Below are 22351 nucleotides of genomic sequence, written 5' to 3'. Positions count from 1 at the left end.
AAAAAAAAAAAAAAGCACCCTCCAGGCTCGGATTGTGATTTAGTTCATTTATATGGCATCATTTCGCCCAGTCCCAGAGAGAGCATTCATCTTGTTCAGGCTCTGGGAAGACTGGGTGCTGGTGGGAGTGTAGCTTTAAAAAGTCAGGAGACCGGGATTGTCACGCAGATGCTCCCACTAACTAGTTGTCTAATCCTTAACAAGTTGCTTTGTCTTTGCAGGCTCATTTTCCTCATCTGTCAAGTCAAATGAAGGTTATGGAATAGATGATCTCTAAAAAACCCTTCCAGCTCTCCAGTTCTATTCTGGGTCTGTCTGCACCTGCAGACAGTGATGTGGGGGTAGGAAGGGCACTAGGGAGGGAGGCAAATTTCCTCATGAGAATAAACCACTTTTACCTGGAGCAGTCTTGTGTCCTCATGTATTCTGTGGTACCAGCTTATCTCAGATTATCCAAATAATTGATTGAGTTCTCTCCTTTCTTTGCCAGAGACACACAGCTTTAGTTTCTGGGAGCAGCAGCTGCTTCTCTGAAATTTTCATCCCAGGGCTTCCGTCCTCCACTGTGTCCTCTCAGAAACCTGTCATGGTTTTTCTGGATGGATGCCCACAGAATTTTAATCCAGTCACACACACACACACACACACACACACAGAGGGAAAGTGCTATGCATAACAAAAAGCAAAACCAGGTTATGGGTTGAATGTTCCTTTATTGAATTCGGTTACTTCAAGGGCTCAGAAGGGAGAGTGACGGAGAGAGGCATCATCCGTGAACAGCCCTCCTTGGGGTGCCAACCCCAAGCCATGCGCAGTTAGGGCCCATGAGCTCTCTTAGTTAAAGGGTTTGCAGATAAGGCTGCGGATGAAGAGGACTATGTGTATTAGCTCCCATCCTGGATCCAGGCCCAGGTCCTGACACCCCTAGACTCTGGGCAAATAGACTGTTTAATGAAACTGGGTGTCTTAACATAATAACATAATATACCCATTTCTTCCCTTCTCCAATTAACATTTGCATTTCCACACAGGGGGTGGAAAGAGGTCCTCGCTCTCATGAAATTTAGCAGAGTCCCCCAAATTTACTCAACTTCAGAAAGCACAAAGAAGGGATGCCTGGGTGGCTCAGTGGGTTCAGCCTCTGCCTTCGGCTCAGGTCATGATCTCAGGCTCCTGGGATCCAGGCCCGCATCAGGCTTTCTGCTCAGCAGGGAGCCTGCTCCCCTTTCTTTATCTGCCTGCCTCTCTGCCTACTTGTGATCTCTGTCTGTCAAATAAATAAGTAAAATCTTAAAAAAAAAAAAAGAAGGTACAGAGAAAAATGAAGAGGGGGGAGTCAGAGGGGGATATGAATCATGCGAGATTACGGAGGGGGGGGAACAAACTGAGGGTTTCAGAGGGGAGGGGGGGGGGGGATGGGTTAGCCCAGTGATGGGTATTAAAGAGGGCACGAATTGCAATGAACACTGGGTGTTACACGCAAATAATGAATCATGGAACACTATATCAAAAACTAATGAAGTACCGTATGGCAACTAACGTAATAAAAATAAATAAATAAAAGCTACAGCTCTCCCGGTTTAACTTGCGGGAAAATCTCCCAGGAGGCAGCTAGAAAGGCGCACTCCCCAGCATGGCTCTAGGGCATTCAGTCAGTAGGTTTGGATTCAGGAAAACTATTTTATTCACTCCAAGGCAGCTGGAGGTAGGAGGGTGAAAGACTCATGAGAAATGCTCTTGTCTAGAAAGAAATATTATCACAAACAAGACGTCCATGTTTCCACTTGTATTTCATGTTGTTTCGATAAAATCCATGAAAACCTGTGCCGAACAATCAAGATCCCAGCATCAACGTTAAGGTTATTCATCGCTCCGCATCTTGAATACATGTCATGATCACACAGAGATTCTGGAAAACTCCAAGCAGGAATAAAAGGGCAAAGCCCTGGAGGTTTGCTTAAAAGAGTATAAATATCTTTGAATCCTAATTCTGCACTTGCCCACTGGGTGACTGGGGCAAGTTATCCAACCTCTCTGAGTCTCTGGGTTTGTTTGTTTTTTCTTTTCATCTGTAAAACTGGGAGGTTGCTAACCTTGCTGACAGAGAGAGGGCTTGAGAAAATTAGTTTATATACCCCTAAGTGCTCAACAAAGAGTTCCCACTTAAAATATGCCACTGTTATTCCCCTGCGGGGAGAGGCAAGTGTCTCTGAGGCCCAACTTCAAATTTGGGATTTGGGATTTGGGATTTGGCCGGAGTTTGGCGTATCCTCTAACCCGGATACAAGCGGGGACATCCCTGGGCTCCCATGGCCCACAGCGCTAGTCTTTTCTAAGGGCTGCAGTTCGCTCCCTGGCCGGTTCCCATCCTCCACCTAAAAGAAGAGGTGGTGGGTTGGGTATTTTTATTTTAAAAGACTCTTTTCTGGGCCTTTGACTGGTGCTGCAGGTATCAGCGTGGGTTTGGGGGCCTTGGTAGCCTTGGCGGAAAGGAGGCGGCGGCTGAGCTGGGTGCGACGGAGGACCCGGAGCCACCCCCAGGTGACCCCATTGGGGCCAAAGCTTGGGTCTGGGACTCTCCAAGGCAGCAGGTTTCCTGAGGTGGGCGGGCTGGGGAGGAGTGGGTAAATCCTCCTGCGCAAGGGACCCGGCGAGGTTGGGGAGGGGCCAGCTGTCAGAGAGCAGGACGTGGCCCCACGCCTGGCCAGGTGGCAGGGAAGGGCCATGGGCCAGTCATTTGGGACCCCATCATCTCCCCGCCTAAGGAGGCCCCGGGAATTGGCTCTGGTCCAGCTCTCCAGGGAAATGAGGGCCCCATCAGCGGCCCGGATCCCCTTCGAGAGGACCCAAATCCCAGGGACCTGCACTGGCTCCACGGCAATGGGAGCCAGCACCCGGCGGCGGCGGCGCCTTTCTACCGTTCTGCCCGCAAAAGGAGTGGAGCCCTCGGGGCGCCAACCTGGGCGTTTGCGCGTGGCGGGAAGTAACTGGCAAGTTTGCTGTATTTTGTTTCCATCCCACTCTGCATCTTCAGACCAGGACGGCCACGAGGACACTTCCCCCTGTCCACTCCCTCCCAGGCCCACCGAACGGCTGGGCCGAGCGGGGAATCAAAGGCACTGTCCACCCGGAGGCCCAGCTGGCGACAGCCCGAGAGGACTGACAGGCCACCCGTCTGCCGGGGACCCGGGAAACCCGCCTCCCTGCGGAGAGTAGCTCAAGACAATCACTCACTCTCTCTCTCTCTCTCTCTCACACACACACACACACACACACACACACACACACACGCACACTCACACACCCCAATCAAATAAAGTAAAAGCCCAAGGTCTGCCTCCAGGGCCGGAGGCGGCCTCCGGAACCGGACGGAGCGTGGGCTCTCGGATGGGCCGGAGGGGGTGGGGAGCGGCAGGGGGAGGGGAGAGCGCGAAGCCCCCGGCTCGGCGGCCCCTCCCACTCGCCGACTCCTTGGGGTCGAGGGGGTGCTGGCGGGGCGGCGGGACCGCGGCGCCGGCGGAGCGCGCCTGGCAGCGGGCGGGAGCCCCTCGGAGCCCACCACACACGCTCGCACCCCTTCGTCCTCCCTCTCTCCCACCCGCTCGCCGGCACCCGCCCCCAGCCCCCTCCTCTTCCCCGCCCGCCTCCGCCCCCATTCTGGGAATTGTGTGGAAAAATTCTCAGCCAAACCTCCCACCTCTCCGCTCCCCCCACCCCATCCCACTCCCTTTAAAAAACCCTCTTTCCTCCCCGGCCCCTGCACTCTTTGTGAATGAGGGCAGGGAACAGGGCCCTTCCCCCGCCCAGGAGCCACGCCAGACCGCCGCACTCAGAGCACTGTTTGTTAATAGTCCAATTAGATAATTGCCATCTTTCACTCCTTTTGCTCCGCATTTCCCATAAAGGAATGAATGGGGAGAGCGGCGTGGAGAGGGCTTCTGCCCCGGCAAGGTGACGAGAAGGGCTGGAGCATGCTCCTTGCACAGGGCCATGCGCTTGAATTGAATCATTGTAGCCTAATCAATGCTCTTATTGGATTACTGGCTGTTGCTTTTCTCAAAGATATTGTAGCAGAGACAATGAAATAGCTAGGGGAAAACTTTTTTTCTTTTTTCTTTCTTTCTTTCTTTTTTTTTTTTTTTTGAAGCAGATCTCACAGTTGAGATTTTCTCGGCTCTCTCTCCTCTCCCCCTCTCTCTCCTGCTGGACTCTGAGTACAAAGCTGCCCTTTGAATGGGCGGCCTCAGGCTGCTGGAGGTGCCGGCAGGAAAAAAATCCAACTGGAACTAAATGAAGAGAGGTGGCCGTTTAAGATGGCTGTCAGCGTCGAGGTGTGTTAAGAAGGAGTTGTTTGGGACGAAAGCTTGGCTTTTAGAGCTCGGGGGAGATACTTTTTGGGAAAACTTTTACTCCACCACCCCCCCTTTTTCCCCCTAGAGGCAACTGCTTTCTTCTGCTGCAGGGTGTGTAAGCGTTTTTTGTTGGTTTCTTTTCCCTCCCCCTCCCCCCTCATTCAGCTCTATCTGTCGAGTGTGCAGAAAACCCCTCTAGCCAGTATGTGAGCAGGAGGGTCAAAGGCAAAGGGAAAGTTAATAATGCCTGCTAATGGTACTAACAATTCAGGATGAATCTTGTCAAAAGTTTTTCTGGAAGTGTGGGTCTTTGATTGTGTGTTTCCTGAAAGCAAGACCAATCATTTCCGTTTATTCACTGGCTAAACCCCTACTTGATTGGGGACAAGGACAGAAACCATCCATTACGATCTGATATATTATCCAAACAATTTAGTGTATTCATGAGGTAACCGAAACGTGGGGGCTGCGAAATTACCCGTAATCAATTGCAACAGCGAGTGTACGTCCCCGCGGGTGTCGGACAACTACAACTCGCCGTGTCAGTAACAGGCGGGAGCCGCAGCATTTCGGAGTTGGTCTGCTTGCTACCTGATCGCCAGGCTGGGGACATTGGACGTGCTCAGAGAACGCGGACGCTGACGAGGCGGCCTCGCCGCTGCTCCATCGGGATCCTGGATCAGACCCGCCGCCTCTCGGAGAGCGCGCCACTCGCCGGTCGCCGCTGACCCGCCCGCGGTCGCCGCAGCCGCCCCGCGGGGACATTCATTCTTGCCGCTTTCCTCTCTCTGGGCAGGGCTCAGGAGCTCCATTGTAGGGTTTTGTCCCCGCAGTGCCTCTTTTTTTTTTTCTTCCCCCCCTTTTTTTCTTTTTATTTTCTTTCTTTCTTTTTTCCCCTTTCTCTTCTTTTCTTTTCTTTTCTTTTTTTTTTTTTCCCCTCCTATGTTCGGGAAACCAGACAAAATGGACGTTCGGTGCCACTCGGACGCAGAGGCTGCCCGAGTCTCGAAGAACGCGCACAAGGAGAGCCGGGAGAGCAAGGGTGCGGACGGGAACCTCTCCGCCGCCTTCCTCAAGGAGCCGCAGGGCGCCTTCTCAGCGTCGGGTGCCGCGGACGATTGTAACAAAAGTAAATCCAATTCGGCCGCCGACCCGGATTATTGCCGCCGGATCTTGGTCCGAGGTAGGGATGGGGTAGGGCTGCAGGGCGCGTTCTGTGGGGGAGGACTCGGGGGCCCTAGCAGCGCGGCGCCCCAGAACCAGGCCCGCAGGGAGGAGGTGCGGGCTGGGACTTCCGAGAAAGTTACTGGCCATTCCCCACCCCCGCCCCCGGGTCTGGCCGGCCGCTGAGCATTCGCACCTGGGGCGCGCACTCTCCAGGAGCCTTGACCCTCCAAGCCCCGAGGGGCCCCGCCTACAGGGTTGCAGGGAAGCCTAGGGGCCGCGCAGGCCGGCCCAGGCTGCAGGCTGCGGCCTCTGACTGGGGGAAGGAGCAGGACACTATGGAGGACGAGCGCGCGCTGGGCGAGCTAGAGGACTTGCCGGCAGCCTGCCTTCGAGCTCCGGCGCCCTGGCCGGCTGAGTGCACCCAAGGGGAGTGCGGATACCGGAGAACAGCAGCCGATCGCCGGCTACCGCCAGGCCATTTGGCGCGCTGGGCCGAGGGCCCCGGGGCCGCGCTCGGGGCTGGCAGCCGCCGCCGGCAGAAGAGGCTGGGCTGCGTTGCCGAGCCACGGATGTCGCCTTGGTGCTCGGCTCGCTCCCGCAGGGCTGCGCGTTGTGCGCTGGGCTCTGGCGGTGGCTGTCGTGAGGCCCGGCCGCGGCCCGGCGCCGCCCCCGCTAGCAGATCGCCAGGCCCCGCCGGCCCCCACAACGTCCCTCCTCCTTCCGCCGACCCGGCTCGGGAGAGAAGGAGACCCTGGGGTGGGGCGTTGAGACCGCGGGAGCGGGGTCTGGTCAAGGCGTCCAGAGCTGGGGCCGACGCGACCCAGCCTGGTCAGCTGGGAGACCTTCAGGCTACATGGGACGCAGACCGCGCAGCCGAGACTCCCAGGCCGGAAGGAACATCAGCCGATTTGGATTATTTTTCCCCCTCCCATGTCCAAAGGGCTCTAAAAGGCCAAGTCTGATTCCCCCTTTCCGATCGCGGTGTCGTTAAACCCCCTCGCTCCACCAAACACGCTGTGTCTTTGGTCCCCGGGTATGGCCGAAGCTTCCCTCCCTGTTCCGCCCCCCCCATCCCCACGCCCGCCCGACTGCAGGCAGCAGGCGACCCTGCCCTCCAGCAGGCTCTGGCCAGGGAGGTGGAGGGAGACGGGAGGGCTCTGGCTACTGACATCTCCCCTTCCTCAGATGCCAAGGGTTCCATCCGAGAGATCATCCTGCCCAAGGGCCTGGACCTGGACCGGCCCAAGAGGACGCGCACGTCCTTCACTGCGGAGCAGCTCTACCGGCTGGAGATGGAATTTCAGCGCTGCCAGTACGTGGTGGGCCGAGAGAGAACCGAGCTCGCCAGGCAGCTTAACCTCTCCGAGACCCAGGTACCAGGTGGCCAGGCCTGCACAGCTCAGCACAAGCCTCCCCCGCCCCACCAACTCTAGCCCACTCTTCCCAGTACTTAGCCTGACTCTGGATGAGACTCCCAGGGGAGGTGGAGGAGACAGGGAGGATGGGGTGATAGACCCACTACTTCTTCCCTTCCTTAAACCATTCCTTTCCCTCTATGCCCCCAAATCTGGAAGGGTCCGTACTCTGCCCACCTTGGCCTAGCCCAGGAGGCCCCAAATTCTGTCCCTTGGAATTCTTTTTTGGATCAGTCTTGAGAGTTCCCTGCTTGCCTCTGCTGTACAAGGAGCCAGGGTTTGCCCCTGTCTTGGTCACCCCATTTTGGCCAGATTTCCAGGCATCACCTCCGTTGGGGACCCCAGCCTTGTAATACAACACCCAGGCCTGTTCTGCAAGAATGGGACTGGAGCCAAAGCCACCTGGTGCTGAGGGTAACAACTAGATTGGAAAGGTGCACAATCCTGAGAGTCACCTGCTCCGGGCAGGCTACCCTGCCTCTTAAGGCTTCCCCTGGCCCTGAGCTGGACCCAGACCCATTCTGGCCGTGGGCACCCACTGGGCACTTATCAGGCCCTGTCTTCAGTGCTGATGATATGTGAAGTATGGGATCAGAGGCAGATCGGGGGCCCTGGGAGCCAGCACGGTCAACTGTGCTTTAGGTCTTTTCCTTTACATGAAATCCACATGTTGTTACTGGAGCCAGCCACAGTAGACTCTGGGCCCAGGCTTTTCAGGGCCTGACAGATTTGCCTTGTGGAGGCCCTTTTGGGCCTAGTGAGGGCATGGCACCAACTTGGCCTAGGTAAGGCAGACTTCTTTCTAAGGGCTTGTCTCCTTCCCTGCCTCCAGCCCTGAAGCAGGTAGGGAACATATAGGTCTGGGAACTGGGCAGAAAGCCGAGAACCGAAGACAGATCCTATTGGATGTTCTTTTTGAGTTTGAGTTGGCACAATAGCTTTTTCCTATTCTCTCTACTACCACCCCTCTTGCTTTACAAAATCTAGACCTTTCCATATAGCTGCTAATCTCCATTCTGGGCCACCAGCGAGGCCTGGAGAGGGGGCAAAAGGAGAGGAGGAAGTGGGAGGGAGGCTGGTAAAGAGGGTTTAGTTCACCCCAGCCTCTTGACGTCTTCCCATGATTCCAAAGTTCATGATGGAGAGCAGGGGAGTGATAAATTAAGAATATCACTCAGAACCTCCAATCCAGCTGTCAGAGAGAGAAGATGGAGAAAGCTTTGCCCCTAGTCCATCCTGCACAAATTACTCCTTCTACGGTCACCTTTCCTGTTTGCTGCCAGTTGATGGTCAAGTCTCACGCTAATAAGCCAGGAACAGCTTCTGGAAGCCTTGGACAGGACTAATTCCGCAGAGGCTGCTGCCGAGCTTGTTGGCTGGGCAATGGGCCTGGGTCCAGAAAGGTAGAGCAACACTCCCAGCCCGCCCACTCCCGCTTCCTACACAGCAGCCTTCAGGTCTTACCCCTCTGCCGGAAGGAAACGTGAGCTCACAAGCCAGGATGATCCATGTCTGGCTGCAGGTAGTGAGGGAGCCCAGTGAAGTCCCTTCTGGTCTTCCTTCCAGTTAGGGTCGTGGACATCTTTATTACTAGTTCTGAGCTCCCACAGCCTGGGCCTGCTTCCATGAGCCGGAATCGCAGCCTTGCGGAGCTGTGTCCAACTCGAGGTGGCCCACGTAGCTCCCGGGCTAGCCCCTCTCCTGCTGCCGGGTGGGGCCGGACTGGGGCTGCGGCTGGGCTTGGAGAGGGCTCCGAAGCGAGCCCTCGCGCCCTGGGAGCCCGCTCTTCCTTGACGGCCCTCTCTCCCGCCCCTCTTTCCCACCCTCCCTGCGTCCCTGCGCCCAGGTGAAAGTCTGGTTCCAGAACCGGCGCACGAAGCAGAAGAAGGACCAGGGCAAGGACTCGGAGCTGCGCTCGGTGGTGTCGGAGACGGCGGCCACGTGCAGCGTGCTGCGGCTGCTGGAGCAGGGCCGCCTGCTGTCGCCGCCCGGCCTGCCCGCGCTGCTGCCGCCTTGTGCCACCGGCGCGCTCGGCTCGGCGCTTCGCGGGCCCAGCCTGCCTGCCCTGGGCGCCGGAGCCGCTGCGGGTTCGGCCGCCGCCGCCGCGGCCGCCGCCCCGGGTCCCACCGGCGCCGCGTCGCCGCACCCGCCGGCTGTGGGCGGCGCTCCGGGCCCCGGGCCCGCTGGGCCAGGCGGACTGCATGCGGGCGCGCCGGCTGCCGGCCACGGCCTCTTCAGCCTACCCGTACCGTCGCTGCTCGGCTCGGTCGCCAGCCGCCTCTCCTCCGCCCCGTTGACGATGGCCGGTTCGCTGGCTGGAAATTTGCAAGAACTCTCCGCCCGGTACCTGAGCTCCTCGGCCTTCGAGCCTTACTCCAGGACCAACAATAAAGAAGGGGCCGAGAAAAAAGCGCTGGACTGATTTTAAGTGTTTGCCTGTATTTATATTTATAGTATCTATTGTGGTGATATTTATGGACTCGCGTATTCGGCGCCCGAGGCTCCTGTGCTGGGCTTCCGGCCCCCACGAGGCCTCTGACAGTTCTCCTTCCCCACTAGTCTCTGCCACCAATCATATTTTGGGCTACTTTTTTCTACCTTTCCACCGTGCTCCCCCCGCCCCAACTTCCTTCTGAATCCAGGAGAATCCAAAGAATTGGGGGAAATAACCGAATTAGCCACCTGACGTCCCAACCGTTGCCTGGCCCTGGAGGGCAAAGACTGGTTCTAAGTCAAAGCCCGGGAACCCTGCTCTAGATCGGGCCGCTGCTGCCTTTGATGATTCTTATGAATATTGAAAGAGCAAAGCTACACGCAGACCCCAGGGGCTGAAAAGGCTGGTGGGTTTCGTTAGACCAAAAAGGAAGACGCTCCTTCTTTTCGCAAGAGAAACCAATGCTTCGGGGAGCCCCTGGGCCCCACTTTTTGGACTGCTTGGAAGAGCCGGTGCACACGCAGCTTTCTGGCTGGGCAACTCCTGCCGATTTTTCCCCCTTTTAGAGAAACAGCAATCACTACCGCCCCCGACCCCAGGAGATCCACCAAACATCGAGGTAGGCAACGGTGGTAATACATTTGATCTAATCAGCAATAAAGCAAGAGTCATAACTACCACGTAAAACCAGATGAAGTGAAACCAGTTTTTAAATACTCTCAACAACCGAGTTTGGAAGGTTTAAGAGAATTCAGGATAGGGATTGCTCCACAGGCCCAAGCAAAATTCCAGTTCCGGGTGTTATGACTTTAAACAGGAATTTAAAAGGAAAAAGAGAAAGAAAGAAAAAAAAAAGCCAATGCTGCGAAAGAAAGAAAATTCAGAATCTTTTCTCCGAGGCTGTTCGGGGCGGTGGCCAACAGCTTCAGTCTCCTCAGGGAGAGAGAGCAGGGCGGCTGCCTGCGGAAGCTTCTCCCCACCAGCTCCTTGACCCGTGGCTTCTGGGCAGAATCGCTGGGTTTGGAAACGAATCAGTGCCCTTTGCCTCCTCTTCCCCACCCCCGGATTCACCGAACCCTTCCAGAACGCTGGAAACGCCCGGATTTCTTCGAGGACCCGGTGGCAGGGACCGAGCCCGGGACAGCAGGGCTGCCCAGCCTCCTGCGCGGTGGTCTCTGTATTCAGATCAGCTCCCTGCGTGAACAGGAAAGACATCCCTCCCCATATCCCACCCCTCAAAAACCCCAGGGTTTCCGTGGTCCCAAGTCAGAAAACCGGACGGCAACACTGTCACAGCCTCATCCCTTACCTGAGCAACAACCACTGTCCCCGCAGCCACAGCTACGCGCATTTTAACCAAAACCACAGACCTAGCCGGCGAGGTGCCGCAGTGTCTAGAATGTAATTCCTTCATCCGAAGCGAGCGCAGAGCATTTTTAAAAAATAGTAATTTTATTGTAAATTATTTACGTCGGAAGCTTTTTTTCCCCCCTTTTTTCTTTTCTTTTAGGAAATAGTGAAGAAAATAATGAACGATTCAAACGCGGGTAGGTGTCACTGAATTCTGGCTACTAACTCTGTTCTGAATGTTTTGGATATTTGGATGTTTTGTATTTATGTGGTGAGAGTGAAATATATATATCTAAGATGATAAATGAGGTGCATTTTTGTCTTGTGTTTAAAGGATTAAACAAAAAAACAAAAAGGAAGAAGAAGAAGAAGAAAAGGAAGAAAGACTCAGCCAATGATGAGTCTCTGCTTTGGGACTCCTGGTGCATAGGGTGGTGGCCCCAGAGCCCGCGGGGCCCAGCCTCTGGTACCCTGAGCTCCTGGGAAGAGGTTTGGGGTGGCCCTTGGTCCCAAGAGTCACAGCCATCTGGCTACAACGTTCTTTTCACTTCTTTGAGTCTGTCTCCCTCTCTGGCTCTCTATTCCAGTGGTGCTGGACCTGCAGGACCTCCCCCATGGATCTCCCACCTTGTGTTTCTTGGTTTATTTAGGAACTTGTTTCGGGACACCCTCAAGTTCCTACCTCCTAACATTCCCAGTTACTAGAGTTTTCCAACCACAGGTCCTTGCCCAGCGGCAGTATTTTGGATTGGTGCGATCATAGAGCCAGGAACAGGCAAGATTTTCCTTTCTTCTCATTTAGAGTTAAGTCTCTCTGCCTTCAAAGAGAAACTTGAGGGAGCAGGAGAGTGGACTAGATATTAATTCCTTCGCAGACCTCTCCTCCCTCCCCACCTCAGTCTGTATGCAGTGGTGACGATGTAGATGTTGCAGGGGAAGCTAGGAAGGCTGAGGGGGTGCTCCTAGACACTCCCCTAAAGCCAGCAGCCCCGGGGGCCGCAGGCATAGTGGCCCCAGCTCCCTCCTCTGGGCACCCGCATACCTGAGTGTTGTGGTGGGGGGGAGAGTTGCCTTGGGACATCCGCACAGGTCAGCCCCCCACCTAACCCTCAGGAGGGTACTGTGCCTGAACCACAAGTTTGAAGCATTGGAAATGAGGCGGCGGCAAAGTGTGGGAGGCTGAGTTCCTGCGCTCAGCGTGGGTTGGATCTCTGAGCGGTTTTGGGCCTTCTTTGGGAGCCGGGTGTTCGTCTTGGAGCAGCCACAGCACCCCCAGACAACTCACTTTTGTTTTTCAAAGTCGCTACAAACCCCTTAGCCAGATACCTCTGGGCTCCTCCCCTCCTTGTCCTTCTCCTCTGCTTACTTTATTTCCGTGAGAAGCTGCTTTCTGTCTTCTACCCCTCTAAGGATCTCTCCCCGCTGGTGCTCTGGGTCTCTGTCCCCTAATCTCTCCTCTCTTCCATTACTTCTCCGCAGTCAGTCTGTCTCTCTGCTTCTCTCTCATATTCATTCTCTCTCTCTCTCTCCCTCTGATTCCTCTGCCTGCCCGGGTGGCCCCAAGGCCAAGGCGTGGGTGGCTCTGTGGCGGTTTCCTGGCTGGTGGCCTGGGGCCAGAGAAGGGGGAGAAGGGAGTGAGAAGGTGGCATACTTTTATGGAACAAAAGAAAACACAAAATCCTAGCTTAAGGGTCCCCAACAAGCTGAGCCCCCTCCCCGAGGAGCCTGGGGAGTCATCAAGCAGATCCCTTAGCTGCTTTCCGTCCTTTCTCTTGCTGCTTGCTTATCCCTAAAAGGGAGAAGAGCCACTTACCCCATTTCTCTGCTCTCACCTCCCTTCCCTGGCTTTGGGAAGAGCTTCTGCGCTCTTCTTCTGCCACTCAGGGAGTGCAATTGTTCTTAACGAGACTCTTCTGCATAGAACATGAATCACAATTTTAATTAAAAAACGTTTATAGACAATTCATTTAATTTTAGTGTCCGTCTTGTTTCCCCTCCTCCCCCAAGGGCCTCCAGCAAGCCTCCTGGGTCCCTGGAGGCCTCTGGGGAGGCCTCTAGCCTCTAACTAGTGACTCAGAGGCCAGGGAGGAGGCAGGTGGCCTCTGTGACAACAGCTGGCCCTGCCTGCAAGAAGGTGGAAGGGGCTCCTGGAGGTCAAGGAGAACAGCTGGAGGTTGGGGGTGGGGGGAGCTGAAAGGCATCTCATGCGCAGGCCCGCACAAAGCAGCCTCCAAGTCCGCTCAGAGCGGAAAAGAAAAAGAAAGAAAACCTCTCACCAAACTGCAGTGACTTTGGTGGACAGGTGTGGGGAAGATGTGGAGAGTCACATGGGGCGTGGAACTGGGACGCACGCTCACATGTACACCAGCAGCTGGCCTGCCCCAGAGCACAGTATCTTCATAATAAATAGCATTTAACAGCCCTTTATAGTTTACAAATCGCCTTTCACATATACCGTCTCTCTGACCCCTTACATTGGTAGGGCCAGCCTCATTTTAAAGAGCCACCTCAGGCTTGGAGCAGACAAGTGACTTGCTGAAGACGACATAGCTAGTCAGAGCTACAAGAAGACAACAGAGCTAGTCAGAACTACAAGACTAAAAGCCGGCCCCAGGGCCAGGGCCCTCTTTTTCCCCGTTTGTTTGTTTGTTTGTTTTTCTTCTTCTTTCCTTCCCGCTCCCTCCATCTCCTGGCTCTCTCCTTCCCTTCCTCCATTCGTTTTTTTCTTCCCTTCTTTCCTTCCTTCATTCCTTCCTCTTGTGCCCAAAGCATCTGGCTTGTGGTACCTGAATTCTTCAGCCTATTTACACCCGCATCTGCAGACTCCTATTTCCAGCCTTCTCTTTACCACACCAGCTGCTAAGGATTTACTTGGTGCCTTCATCAAGAGGTTTAAATTTTCCCCTTCTTCCTGTTTTCTTTCTTGCCAGTATCCAACTCCTTCCCCCTCCTTTTCTCTACAGTGACATCTTTAAACCCATTTCCACCTTTACCATCTTTACCTCCTACTTCCATAAAACAATTTCTTTAAATTGAGATCTGCTAGTCATACAGTAAACATCTAAATGGTAAAGTACACAAAGCTTAAGGGTACAGTTGATGAATCTTTACAGACACACACACACACACACACACACTTCTTGAATTGTTTCACATCATCGTGTGATGTGTCTTTCTCCTGTTTGAAAAGAAATTATGTCATATCATTGGGCTGTTATTGCACAGAAAACCTTTCCAGGAATTCTTTCTAAGTCTTCTTGAAAGAATTAGAAATCATGTATTTTTTTTTTATTTTATTTATTTGACAGACAGAGATCACAAGTAGGCAGAGAGGCAGGCAGAGAGAGAGAGGAAGGGAAGCAGGCTCCCCGCGGAGCAGAGAGCCCGATGCAGGGCTCTATCCCAGGATCCTGAGATCATGACCTGAGCCGAAGGCAGAGGTTTTTAACCCTCTGAGCCACCCAGGCACCCCAGAAATCACGTATTTCTTCCAATCTCCTGTAATTCTGAGTTTAAGCGACTTAGGTCAAACATTTGATCAGAACTTGAAATGTGTTAAGTACTTCAGGGTTTCTCAAGCAACAAGGGAAGACCACCTCCCTCTGAATCTCCTGGACACTGGTTAAAATGTAGATTCCTAAACCTAGGCTCCCTCCCCATGAATCAGAAACTTTGGGGGTGGGGTCAGGAATGTATATTATTAGTAAGTTTCTCAAGTGATTCTTATCCATGCTAACATTTGAGAACTACGAAATGGCAAACTCTGAAAACACTGCAACTTCTAGCATCTGGCCCAGGGCCTGGCGTTTGGTGGGAATACAATGAATGTTTGTTTAACAGATTAATCCACATTTTCTGACACAGTTTAGGGTTTCTTGGATCACATCATACCACTGTAATTTAACACCATTTCTGCATCAGGAAGTCTTTACATTTCAAAGTCTTTTTACTGGAATAGGTTTCATTTTGATGGAGCAGGGGAGGAAAGAGGGATAGATTTTGGTGGTTTCTCAGATCTCAGGGATGGCTTTTTTATAAACCCAATTGGGACCACCTCGGTGGACATGCTAATCTCCTTCAGACCTGGGAGTTAGGGGAGGGGAAGAGGAGCACCCTCCAGATTTGCTGAGAGCCCTCTACCTTTCTGGATTGGAAATGAGGATTCTGTTGGAAAGAGAGTAGAGCAATGGAAAGGAGCAAGGTCACCAGGGGCAGAGAAACTGGCCCTGAAATGAAATGGACATGGAAGCTGAAAAATTACTTCTGTGTTCTCTGATTTATGCTTGAAACTTATTTTCTATTCAGAAACACGTTTGCTTATCTTCTTCCCCTGAAAACAGAAAATAAATGTGTGCTTCACATGGCAATGTTGTATCCATTCTTAAAAATAACAACACCACAGAGAAACACAGACACTGACACACACACACACACATGCGTACGTGTGCCCATTCCTTGGTGTCTCATAATGCCCACGATTATGGTTTGCTGTGCTAAGAAAAAGTGATTATTCTTAGTGGTTGCTAGTAATGGGCTCTAGAATCAGAGTGACTTGGGTTTGAATCCAGAACCACCATCTAATAGCTGGGTAATCTCAGACAAACTACCGAGCCAGCTTCTTTAAGCCTGTTTCCATAATAATGATAGCTACTTACAGAACTTTTGTGAGTAATTAGATAAGATATGTGAAGCATCTGGTACAACCTGATACCAACATTCAAATACTAGCTCTTTATTATAAGGCTATGTCATGGTGGCCATTGGGAAGTACTTGAATTGTGGTTGAGCCAGTCATAATGGAATTTACTCTCCCTGTCTTTGGACTGGATACCAGGGTCATCAGTAAGCACACCATTTTTTACCATAAATGATAAATTGTTATTTTAATGATGTGGCAGGCAGCTCTTAGCTGTCAATCTCCTTCAGGAATTAGCTTAGCTGACAGAGCCACCTTGCCAAAAATCACTCCCCACTGAGAGACAGGGGGAGAAGCATGGTGCTCACCCCCCAGCTTTGGGTAGATTTAAAGGACCACCCCATCTTCCGAACTCCCTGAATTGTTGACTGAGGTTCTCTCAAGACTCCAGTGCTGCTAGACTTCTTCTGCCCAGTTCTGCTTCTTACTTTTCCCTTCCATACTTGTTGAACTTGGAGCGCTGGCTAATATACGTTTTACACGTTAATCTGTCTGCTTCTTAGGGAGCCCAGCTTGTATCAGATGTTATGGGATAGAGCTTGGAAAGTGACAGAAATGGAGAGGAAGCATTGAGGATCTAGAGCATAGAATGACTGAGGGCAAATCGTGGGAGAAGAGGCAGGAATGCAGGCAGGCCCCAGAGTCCCATATTCATGACATTTGTACCTTACCATTAAGGTAATGGGGAGTCACTGAAAGATTCTCCCAAGGAGATTATGAAATCGTTGCAGATCTGTATTCTGAAAGATCTTTTGGCAGTAGGGGAAGGGCCTGCAGGAGGTAGAGTGGAAAGAGAGCTCAGAGCTCGAGGATTCTGGGGCAGAGAACAGTTGGTGAGTTCACTCCAATAGGGACAAGAAAGCATAACAGTGGTGGTGGGGGTGCAGACCACTGGTCATCCACTGGTGCAGAAGCAGCAGAAATGGAGGAGAGGGGATGGGTTCAAGGCATTTTCTGAGCCAGAAATCAACAGATCTTAGTACCAAGGGGACGTGACTGGTGGTGGCACTGATTTCAAGATGGGGTCCAAGTGAAACTTTGCAACCATTTCCTTTGAGCCAGAGAGAGAATCAGATGCAAAGCCTGAAACCAAGAAGCGGTTGGGGCCAGGGTGGCACCAAGGCTGGTGAGGGAGGGGAAAGTTCCTGCAGAGAACTTGGTAGGAGGGCCCAAGGGTTGGAAAAATCCCGGAGCCTGCGTCCTCCGCTGGAGCCTGGAGCGTGTACGTGGAGTCCCTTCTCAGCGGGCGGAGTCTGCGGTGAGTGTCTGGAGGAGGTTGCGCTCCTGCGCCTGGAGTAGCTGGGCTTTGCAGCCCCAGCTCTGATGCCCCACGCCTCAAGAGGCGAGCTCACCCCACCCGGTGCTCCCTGGGGCTGGTGGAGGTGGGGGAAGTGCATTGGCCTGAGATGCCAGCCAGGACAACCACCAGGAAGGCGGACAGCTGGACCGCAGGTGATGCTTCCACGGCGTCCAGCTAAGCTGCACTTGGCCATGGCGCCCTCTTGCCCAGCACGCGCAGGAGTTAGTGTTAGAGATGCCTTCCACGCAGGTCGGGCTCTGAAGATGTCAGCAGTGACCCAGGTCTGTGGAGCAGCGGATCCGACCGCGGGAGGTACGGCCACGACCCCTGGAAGCCCCTTTCTTTGCCCGCAGCCGCTGCTCTGCCGGGGCTCTCATCCCAGCTGCTGGACTCGAGAAAAGGAGAGGGAGGTAGGCCAGAGGCTACCTCTCCATCCTCCAGAACAGCGCTCTGGGCTCTGGAAAGCAAGTCAGGCTGGGGCCTGCTCTTGGAAGGAGGGAGACAGGGGTGAGGGATATGGTAAGGATGCTTAATAGCAAGTGCCCACGTTTCGTTTTGTTTTCCTTTCTTCTTATTTGTTAGAGAAGATTGCCAGCTGCTAGATAGGCGATCGGTAAGGAAGTTTATCCTCATGCCCATTTTACTGAGGGTCAGGCTTAGTCTATTCGAGGGAAGAGCTAAAGGCAACTTTCATTTTCTGTCCCAGATGTCAGCTGATGCTATGGAGAGCAAGCCCAGAGATTTGAGAGGGCATTGTTGGCTGGGACGGACAGACAGCCTGCAGAGAAGGACTAGAGGTTCTGAGTTGATCAGGAAGGTATTTCAGGTCTTAACAAAGGCAGCCCAGGGATGAGTGGGAGGAACGAGGGAAAGAAAGGCAATGGAGTGAAAGGATGTGGGGTTACTTGTGGAGCAGAGATGAAAGATAAGACTAGAAAAGTAGCCTGATCAAGAAAGCTCTAGGGGTGCCTGGGTGGCTCAGTTGGCTTAGCGTCAGACTCTTGGTTTGGGCTCAGGTCGTGATCTCATGCATCAGAATTGAGCCTTTCTGGGGCACCTGGGTGGCTCAGAGGGCTAAGCCTCTGCCTTCGGCTCAGGTCATGATCCCAGAGTCTTGGGATCGAGCCCCGCATCCGGCTCTCTGCTCAGCAGGGAGCCTGCTTCCCCCTCTCTTTCTCTGCCTGCCTCTCTGCCTACTTGTGATCTCTGTCTGTCAAATAAATAAATAAAATCTTAAAAGAAAAAAAAGGAATTGAGCCTTTCTTGGGCTCCAACCTCAGCGGAGAGTCTGCTTGAAGATCTCTCCCTCAGTGCCTCCCTCCCTTGTGTCACATGGCATCTGCTCTCCCCCTAAAATAAAATATAGATCTTAAAAAAAAAAAAAGAAAGAAAGGTCCTAAATACAGAGCTAAAGATCTTTATTATGTAGGTGAAGGAGAGGTTTTTTTGGTAGGCAAGGATGGGAGGAAAACTGAATTACTGGATCAGACAGGTGCAGAAGGGGGAAAAATGTTACTGAACCTTGAGGTTAGTTAGGTGTTGAGGTCTGAGATTGGGTTGTAGGTGAAGAGAATGGAAAATAGGTACAAAGTATGTCTTTGTCATCTCGTCAGTGATGGAGGGCAGGGTGGCTTAACGCACTGATACCAGCACTTCTTTCTAAACATGAACATTATTTCATGTTAATATTCTCTTCCTGAGCTTCCTCTGAACATCTCTGTTCAAAAACAATTAGCTTCTCTGTTCAGAGATACATGGGAGGGTGGCAAATTATGTTCAACTCTCCTGCTAAATTGGAGTCATTCGTGGTGGCTGCCTAGGGTACTAGGTTGTAAAGGAGTCTGAGGCTTCATCCAAGCTCTGTGGGGAAGTGTGCTGATCATTAGTGATGTCTGCCATAGCCATAAGAGAGGTTTTTGCAATTCTGAGGGAAATAGAAGTGACTTTGTGGTCAGGTTGCTTCTCCGGGTTCTGAGTAAGGAGCTGGGTCCAGTTTTGGCTCAGCAGGTTTGCTTAGCCTGGAAAGGTTGTGGCAGGTAGGAAGCTCTTTCCAAGCAACTTAGGGCAAGTTTCTTGCAGCAGGCGTCCCTCTCATTATGTAGATCCCCACGACAGGCCATAGTAAGAAAACCTGGGCTCTGAATTCTATCTCTGCCTTTTATTAGCCATGAGAACGTAAACAAACTACCCCTTTCAATCCAAATACTATTCCGTAAAACATTATTTGGTAACATGCTAAATATTTATTTTATCAACCATGTTGTAAAGTGCTTATCACTGCCCAACTATGAATGTAGCAAATGTTAGCTCCTTACTTTCATTTGAACCAAACCTTGTCTTTTAGGCTATAACCATCAACTTCGGACTAGGTTTTTCACCTGGGCAAAATTATATTACAGTGCTTTTTATGAAGATTCATTAAGACATTGGATGTGGAGTGTATAACATAGAATAGGAAGAGAGAGCTCTCTTTACAAGTTGGTAGAATGAAGGAGACACACTTTCAAGAGTTTGGTGTCTCCACAACATTTTTTGGTGCAATTATACAAACACACACACTCAGTCATATATTATAATGTCCCTGTTTTTCCTCAACATAAATAGGTTCATATTATACGTATTATTTTGTGACTTCTTTTTCATTTAACAGTATATCTTAAAGATTCTGTTAGGTCACTGCACATAAGTCTACCTATTTTGTTAAACTCTCTATGTTTCATAGTATTGATGTATCATAATTTTTTTAGCCATTTGCTTATTGATGGAAATATGTGTTCCTTCTTTTTTTTTTTTGCCTTTACAAATATATTTCTGAGAACATTCATTGCCTTCTGCACCTCTACTAATATTCCTAAAAGTGGAATTACTGAGTCAAACAATACGTATATCTAAATTTTAACAGGTACTGCCGAAGAGTGAATGAATTTATACTCATACTCACAGTTTTTGAAAGTTAGGATGGATAATTTAATGTTTCCTACTGGATATAATTCACCTGAGGCTCTTCTATATGCTAACTCCTCAAATAGTTCAAATAATTGGTGTTGAAAATCCATGCGTCATTTATTAAATTCCCTTGAAGTTCCTGCAAAAACAGTTTGTTCATTCTCTGTCTTGGATTGACTATTAATCTTATAGATAATTTAGGACCTCCTCTAAGATTAAACAGATATAATTTCAAAGTGATACCAAGTTTTATAAAATTTCAAGTCTTGCTTTACAAAAGAGCAGTCCCTTGCTGTCATTCTCAAGCAGTGATCACTCTAAATTCTTTAAATGATTTCCTTACTTCTTAATTCCTCTTACTCATTTCCTTTACCACCCATAGTTCCTCTCCTCCAATATTCATGGTTTAGTTTTAACATTTCGGGGGAGGGAATAGATTAACATTGACATTGACATTATTATGGCAATATAAATACTATTCACAGTTGAGCTGTGTACTCTATATGTTATGAATTCATTTATTTCCCTATACAACTTTTGTTTCCCCCGGAGTTAATAGTTTTCTTTTCTTTTTTAAAGATTTTATTTATTTATTTGACAGAGAGAGAGAGCGAGATCACAAGTAGGCAGAGAGGCAGGCAGAGAGGGCAGGGGAAGCAGGCTCCCTGCTGAGCAGAGAGCCTGATGTGGGGCTCGATCCCAGGACCCTGAGACCATGACCCGAGCTGAAGGCAGAGGCTTAACCCACTGAGCCACCCAGGCGCCCCAATAGTTTTCTTATTTTTTGTTTAATTGGTTCTCTGTGTAGTGATCACTAATCCATTTCAAATTCACATGAGTGTGAATATTTCATTTAGCTCCTATGCATCAGATATTCTCTCAAATTCTTCTTTTTGGAGACATCTGTCTTGGTATTGCTGTCCTATTCTAATGGAGACTGCTGCCTCTCTAAGCCTAGACACAGCTGTTTTTCTGGTATCTTTCTTCATTATTATTCTTTTTTTTAATTTTTTTTTATTTTTTTAAAGATTTTATTTATTTATTTGACAGGCAGAGATCACAAGTAGGCAGAGAGGCAGGCAGAGAGAGAGAGAGAGAGAGAGAGAGGTGGAAGCAGACTCCCTGCTGAGCAGAGAGCCCGATGCGGGGCTCGATCCCAGGACCCTGGAACCATGACCTGAGCCAAAGGCAGAGGCTTTAACCCACTGAGCCACCCAGAAGCCCCATCTTCACTATTATTCTTGAGATCATTATCCTTTTCTGAATTGGAAGCCCTGTTTCCTAGATTCTGTGTCTTTCTCTTTGATGATTTACTCCCTTGTTTTGATGGAACACTTCCTTCTGTAGCTCCTTGAGACATGGTGCATGGAGGTTCGTTTGTTAGTTTGTTTTTGAGAGTCTGGATGTCTGAAAGTGCCTCTATTGTATTCTTACACTTACATGATTATTTACCGGAATATTTTAAAATTACAGGTTAGAAATGGTCTTTCCTCAGAATTTTGAAGACATGCTTTATTGCTTTCTAGCCCCCAGTATCACTGCTAAATCCAACGTGCTTCTGATTTGTGACCCTTTATACGAGACTATTATTTCTCACTGGAAGTTTTTGGAATCTTTTCTTTGTCCTGATATTCCTGAAATTTCACAAAAATGTGTTTGGAGTAGGTCTTTTTAGATCCATTGTGCTGGCCCTTAATGGGCCTTTTCAGTCTGGAAACATACTTCATTGGCAAATTGTCTTGAATTAGTTCTTTGATAATTTCTTTTCCTCCTTTAGTCTTTTTTTTTTTTTTTCTGGAACTCCTATTATTTGGATATTAGATTTCCTAGATTGATCTAATTTTCCTTTTTTACCTTTGCTATTTTCTATCTCTTGGTGTTTTGGATGAGTTAATATGTTACAAATCACTTAGGACAGTGCCTGGCCAACTTCATCTTCTAATATAATTACTAGAAGTTTCATTTTGGCTGTCACATTTTACATATCCAAGAGTTATGTTTGATTTTCCAAACCTGTGCTGTTTGATATGGTAGTCATTAGTCACATGTGGCTGTTTGGATTAAAATTAAATATAATTGAAAGTCAGTTCTTAGTTGCGTTTGCTACATTTCAAGTGCTCTACGACCAAATGGGGCTAGTGGCTACCATATTGGATAGTCAGACATAGAGCATTTCCATCATCACAGAAAGTACTATTGCACAGTGTTACTCTAAATATTTTTTTCCCTTATAATAGCCTGTTATTGTTTTAAGAATGCACATCTTCTCTTTTCTCTGTAAGGATACATATTTTTAAAAGATTTTATTTATTTAAGACAGAGAGAGAGAGAGAGAGAGCGAGCACAGGTGGGGGGAGGGGTAGAGGCAGAGGGAGAAGCGAGCTCCCCTCTGAGCAGGGAGCCTAAAGCAGGGCTCCATCCCAGGACCTGAGATCATGACCTGAACCGAAGGCAGATGCTTAACCAGTTGAGCCACCCAGATGCCCCTCTCTGTGAGGATATAAATGATAAGTTGTTTGACATTTCTTCTGAACTTCCTAACTTTATTCTGTTATGTTGTTCATATTTAATATTAGGACATAAAAAACTGACTGGAAACTTACTGTGCATGGTTGGGGCTTATTGACTATTGAGATTCATCACGTGGTGATCTGGTAGGGATGTTTTGTTAGAGATCACTGAGTATCAGTA

General features: G+C 50.5%; 1 protein-coding gene across 2 annotated transcripts; it reads left to right on the top strand.

Moving 5' to 3' along the window:
* Positions 1 to 5294: 5294 nt before the first annotated feature.
* Positions 5295 to 10919, top strand: LOC111145429 (ventral anterior homeobox 1). Of its 2 annotated transcripts, none has more exons than XM_022500310.1 (3): positions 5295 to 5535; positions 6705 to 6899; positions 10879 to 10919. In XM_022500310.1, the coding sequence occupies exons 1-3, from the start codon at positions 5295 to 5297 to the stop codon at positions 10917 to 10919; spliced, it is 477 nt and encodes a 158-aa protein (XP_022356018.1). The 2 variants fall into 2 exon arrangements, with proteins under 2 accessions (XP_022356018.1, XP_022356017.1); XM_022500309.1 differs by lacking the exon at positions 10879 to 10919 and adding an exon at positions 8781 to 9356 and having other exon boundaries at positions 6705 to 6892.
* The last annotated feature ends 11432 nt before the right edge of the window (positions 10920 to 22351 follow it).

Source organism: Enhydra lutris, unplaced genomic scaffold (genome assembly GCF_002288905.1).
Source record: "Enhydra lutris kenyoni isolate GAN:26980312 unplaced genomic scaffold, ASM228890v2 scaffoldscaffold12, whole genome shotgun sequence".
NCBI lineage: Eukaryota > Metazoa > Chordata > Mammalia > Carnivora > Mustelidae > Enhydra > Enhydra lutris.
This window is presented reverse-complemented; position numbering and strand designations above follow the sequence as displayed.

Coding starts and splice junctions, on each gene's coding strand:
- LOC111145429 (XM_022500309.1), top strand. CDS start 5,295: ATGTTCGGGAAACCAGACAAAATGGACGTTCGGTGCCACTCGGACGCA. Junction 5,536..6,704: donor CCGCCGGATCTTGGTCCGAG/GTAGGGATGGGG, acceptor CCCCTTCCTCAG/ATGCCAAGGGTTCCATCCGA. Junction 6,893..8,780: donor TTAACCTCTCCGAGACCCAG/GTACCAGGTGGC, acceptor CCCTGCGCCCAG/GTGAAAGTCTGGTTCCAGAA.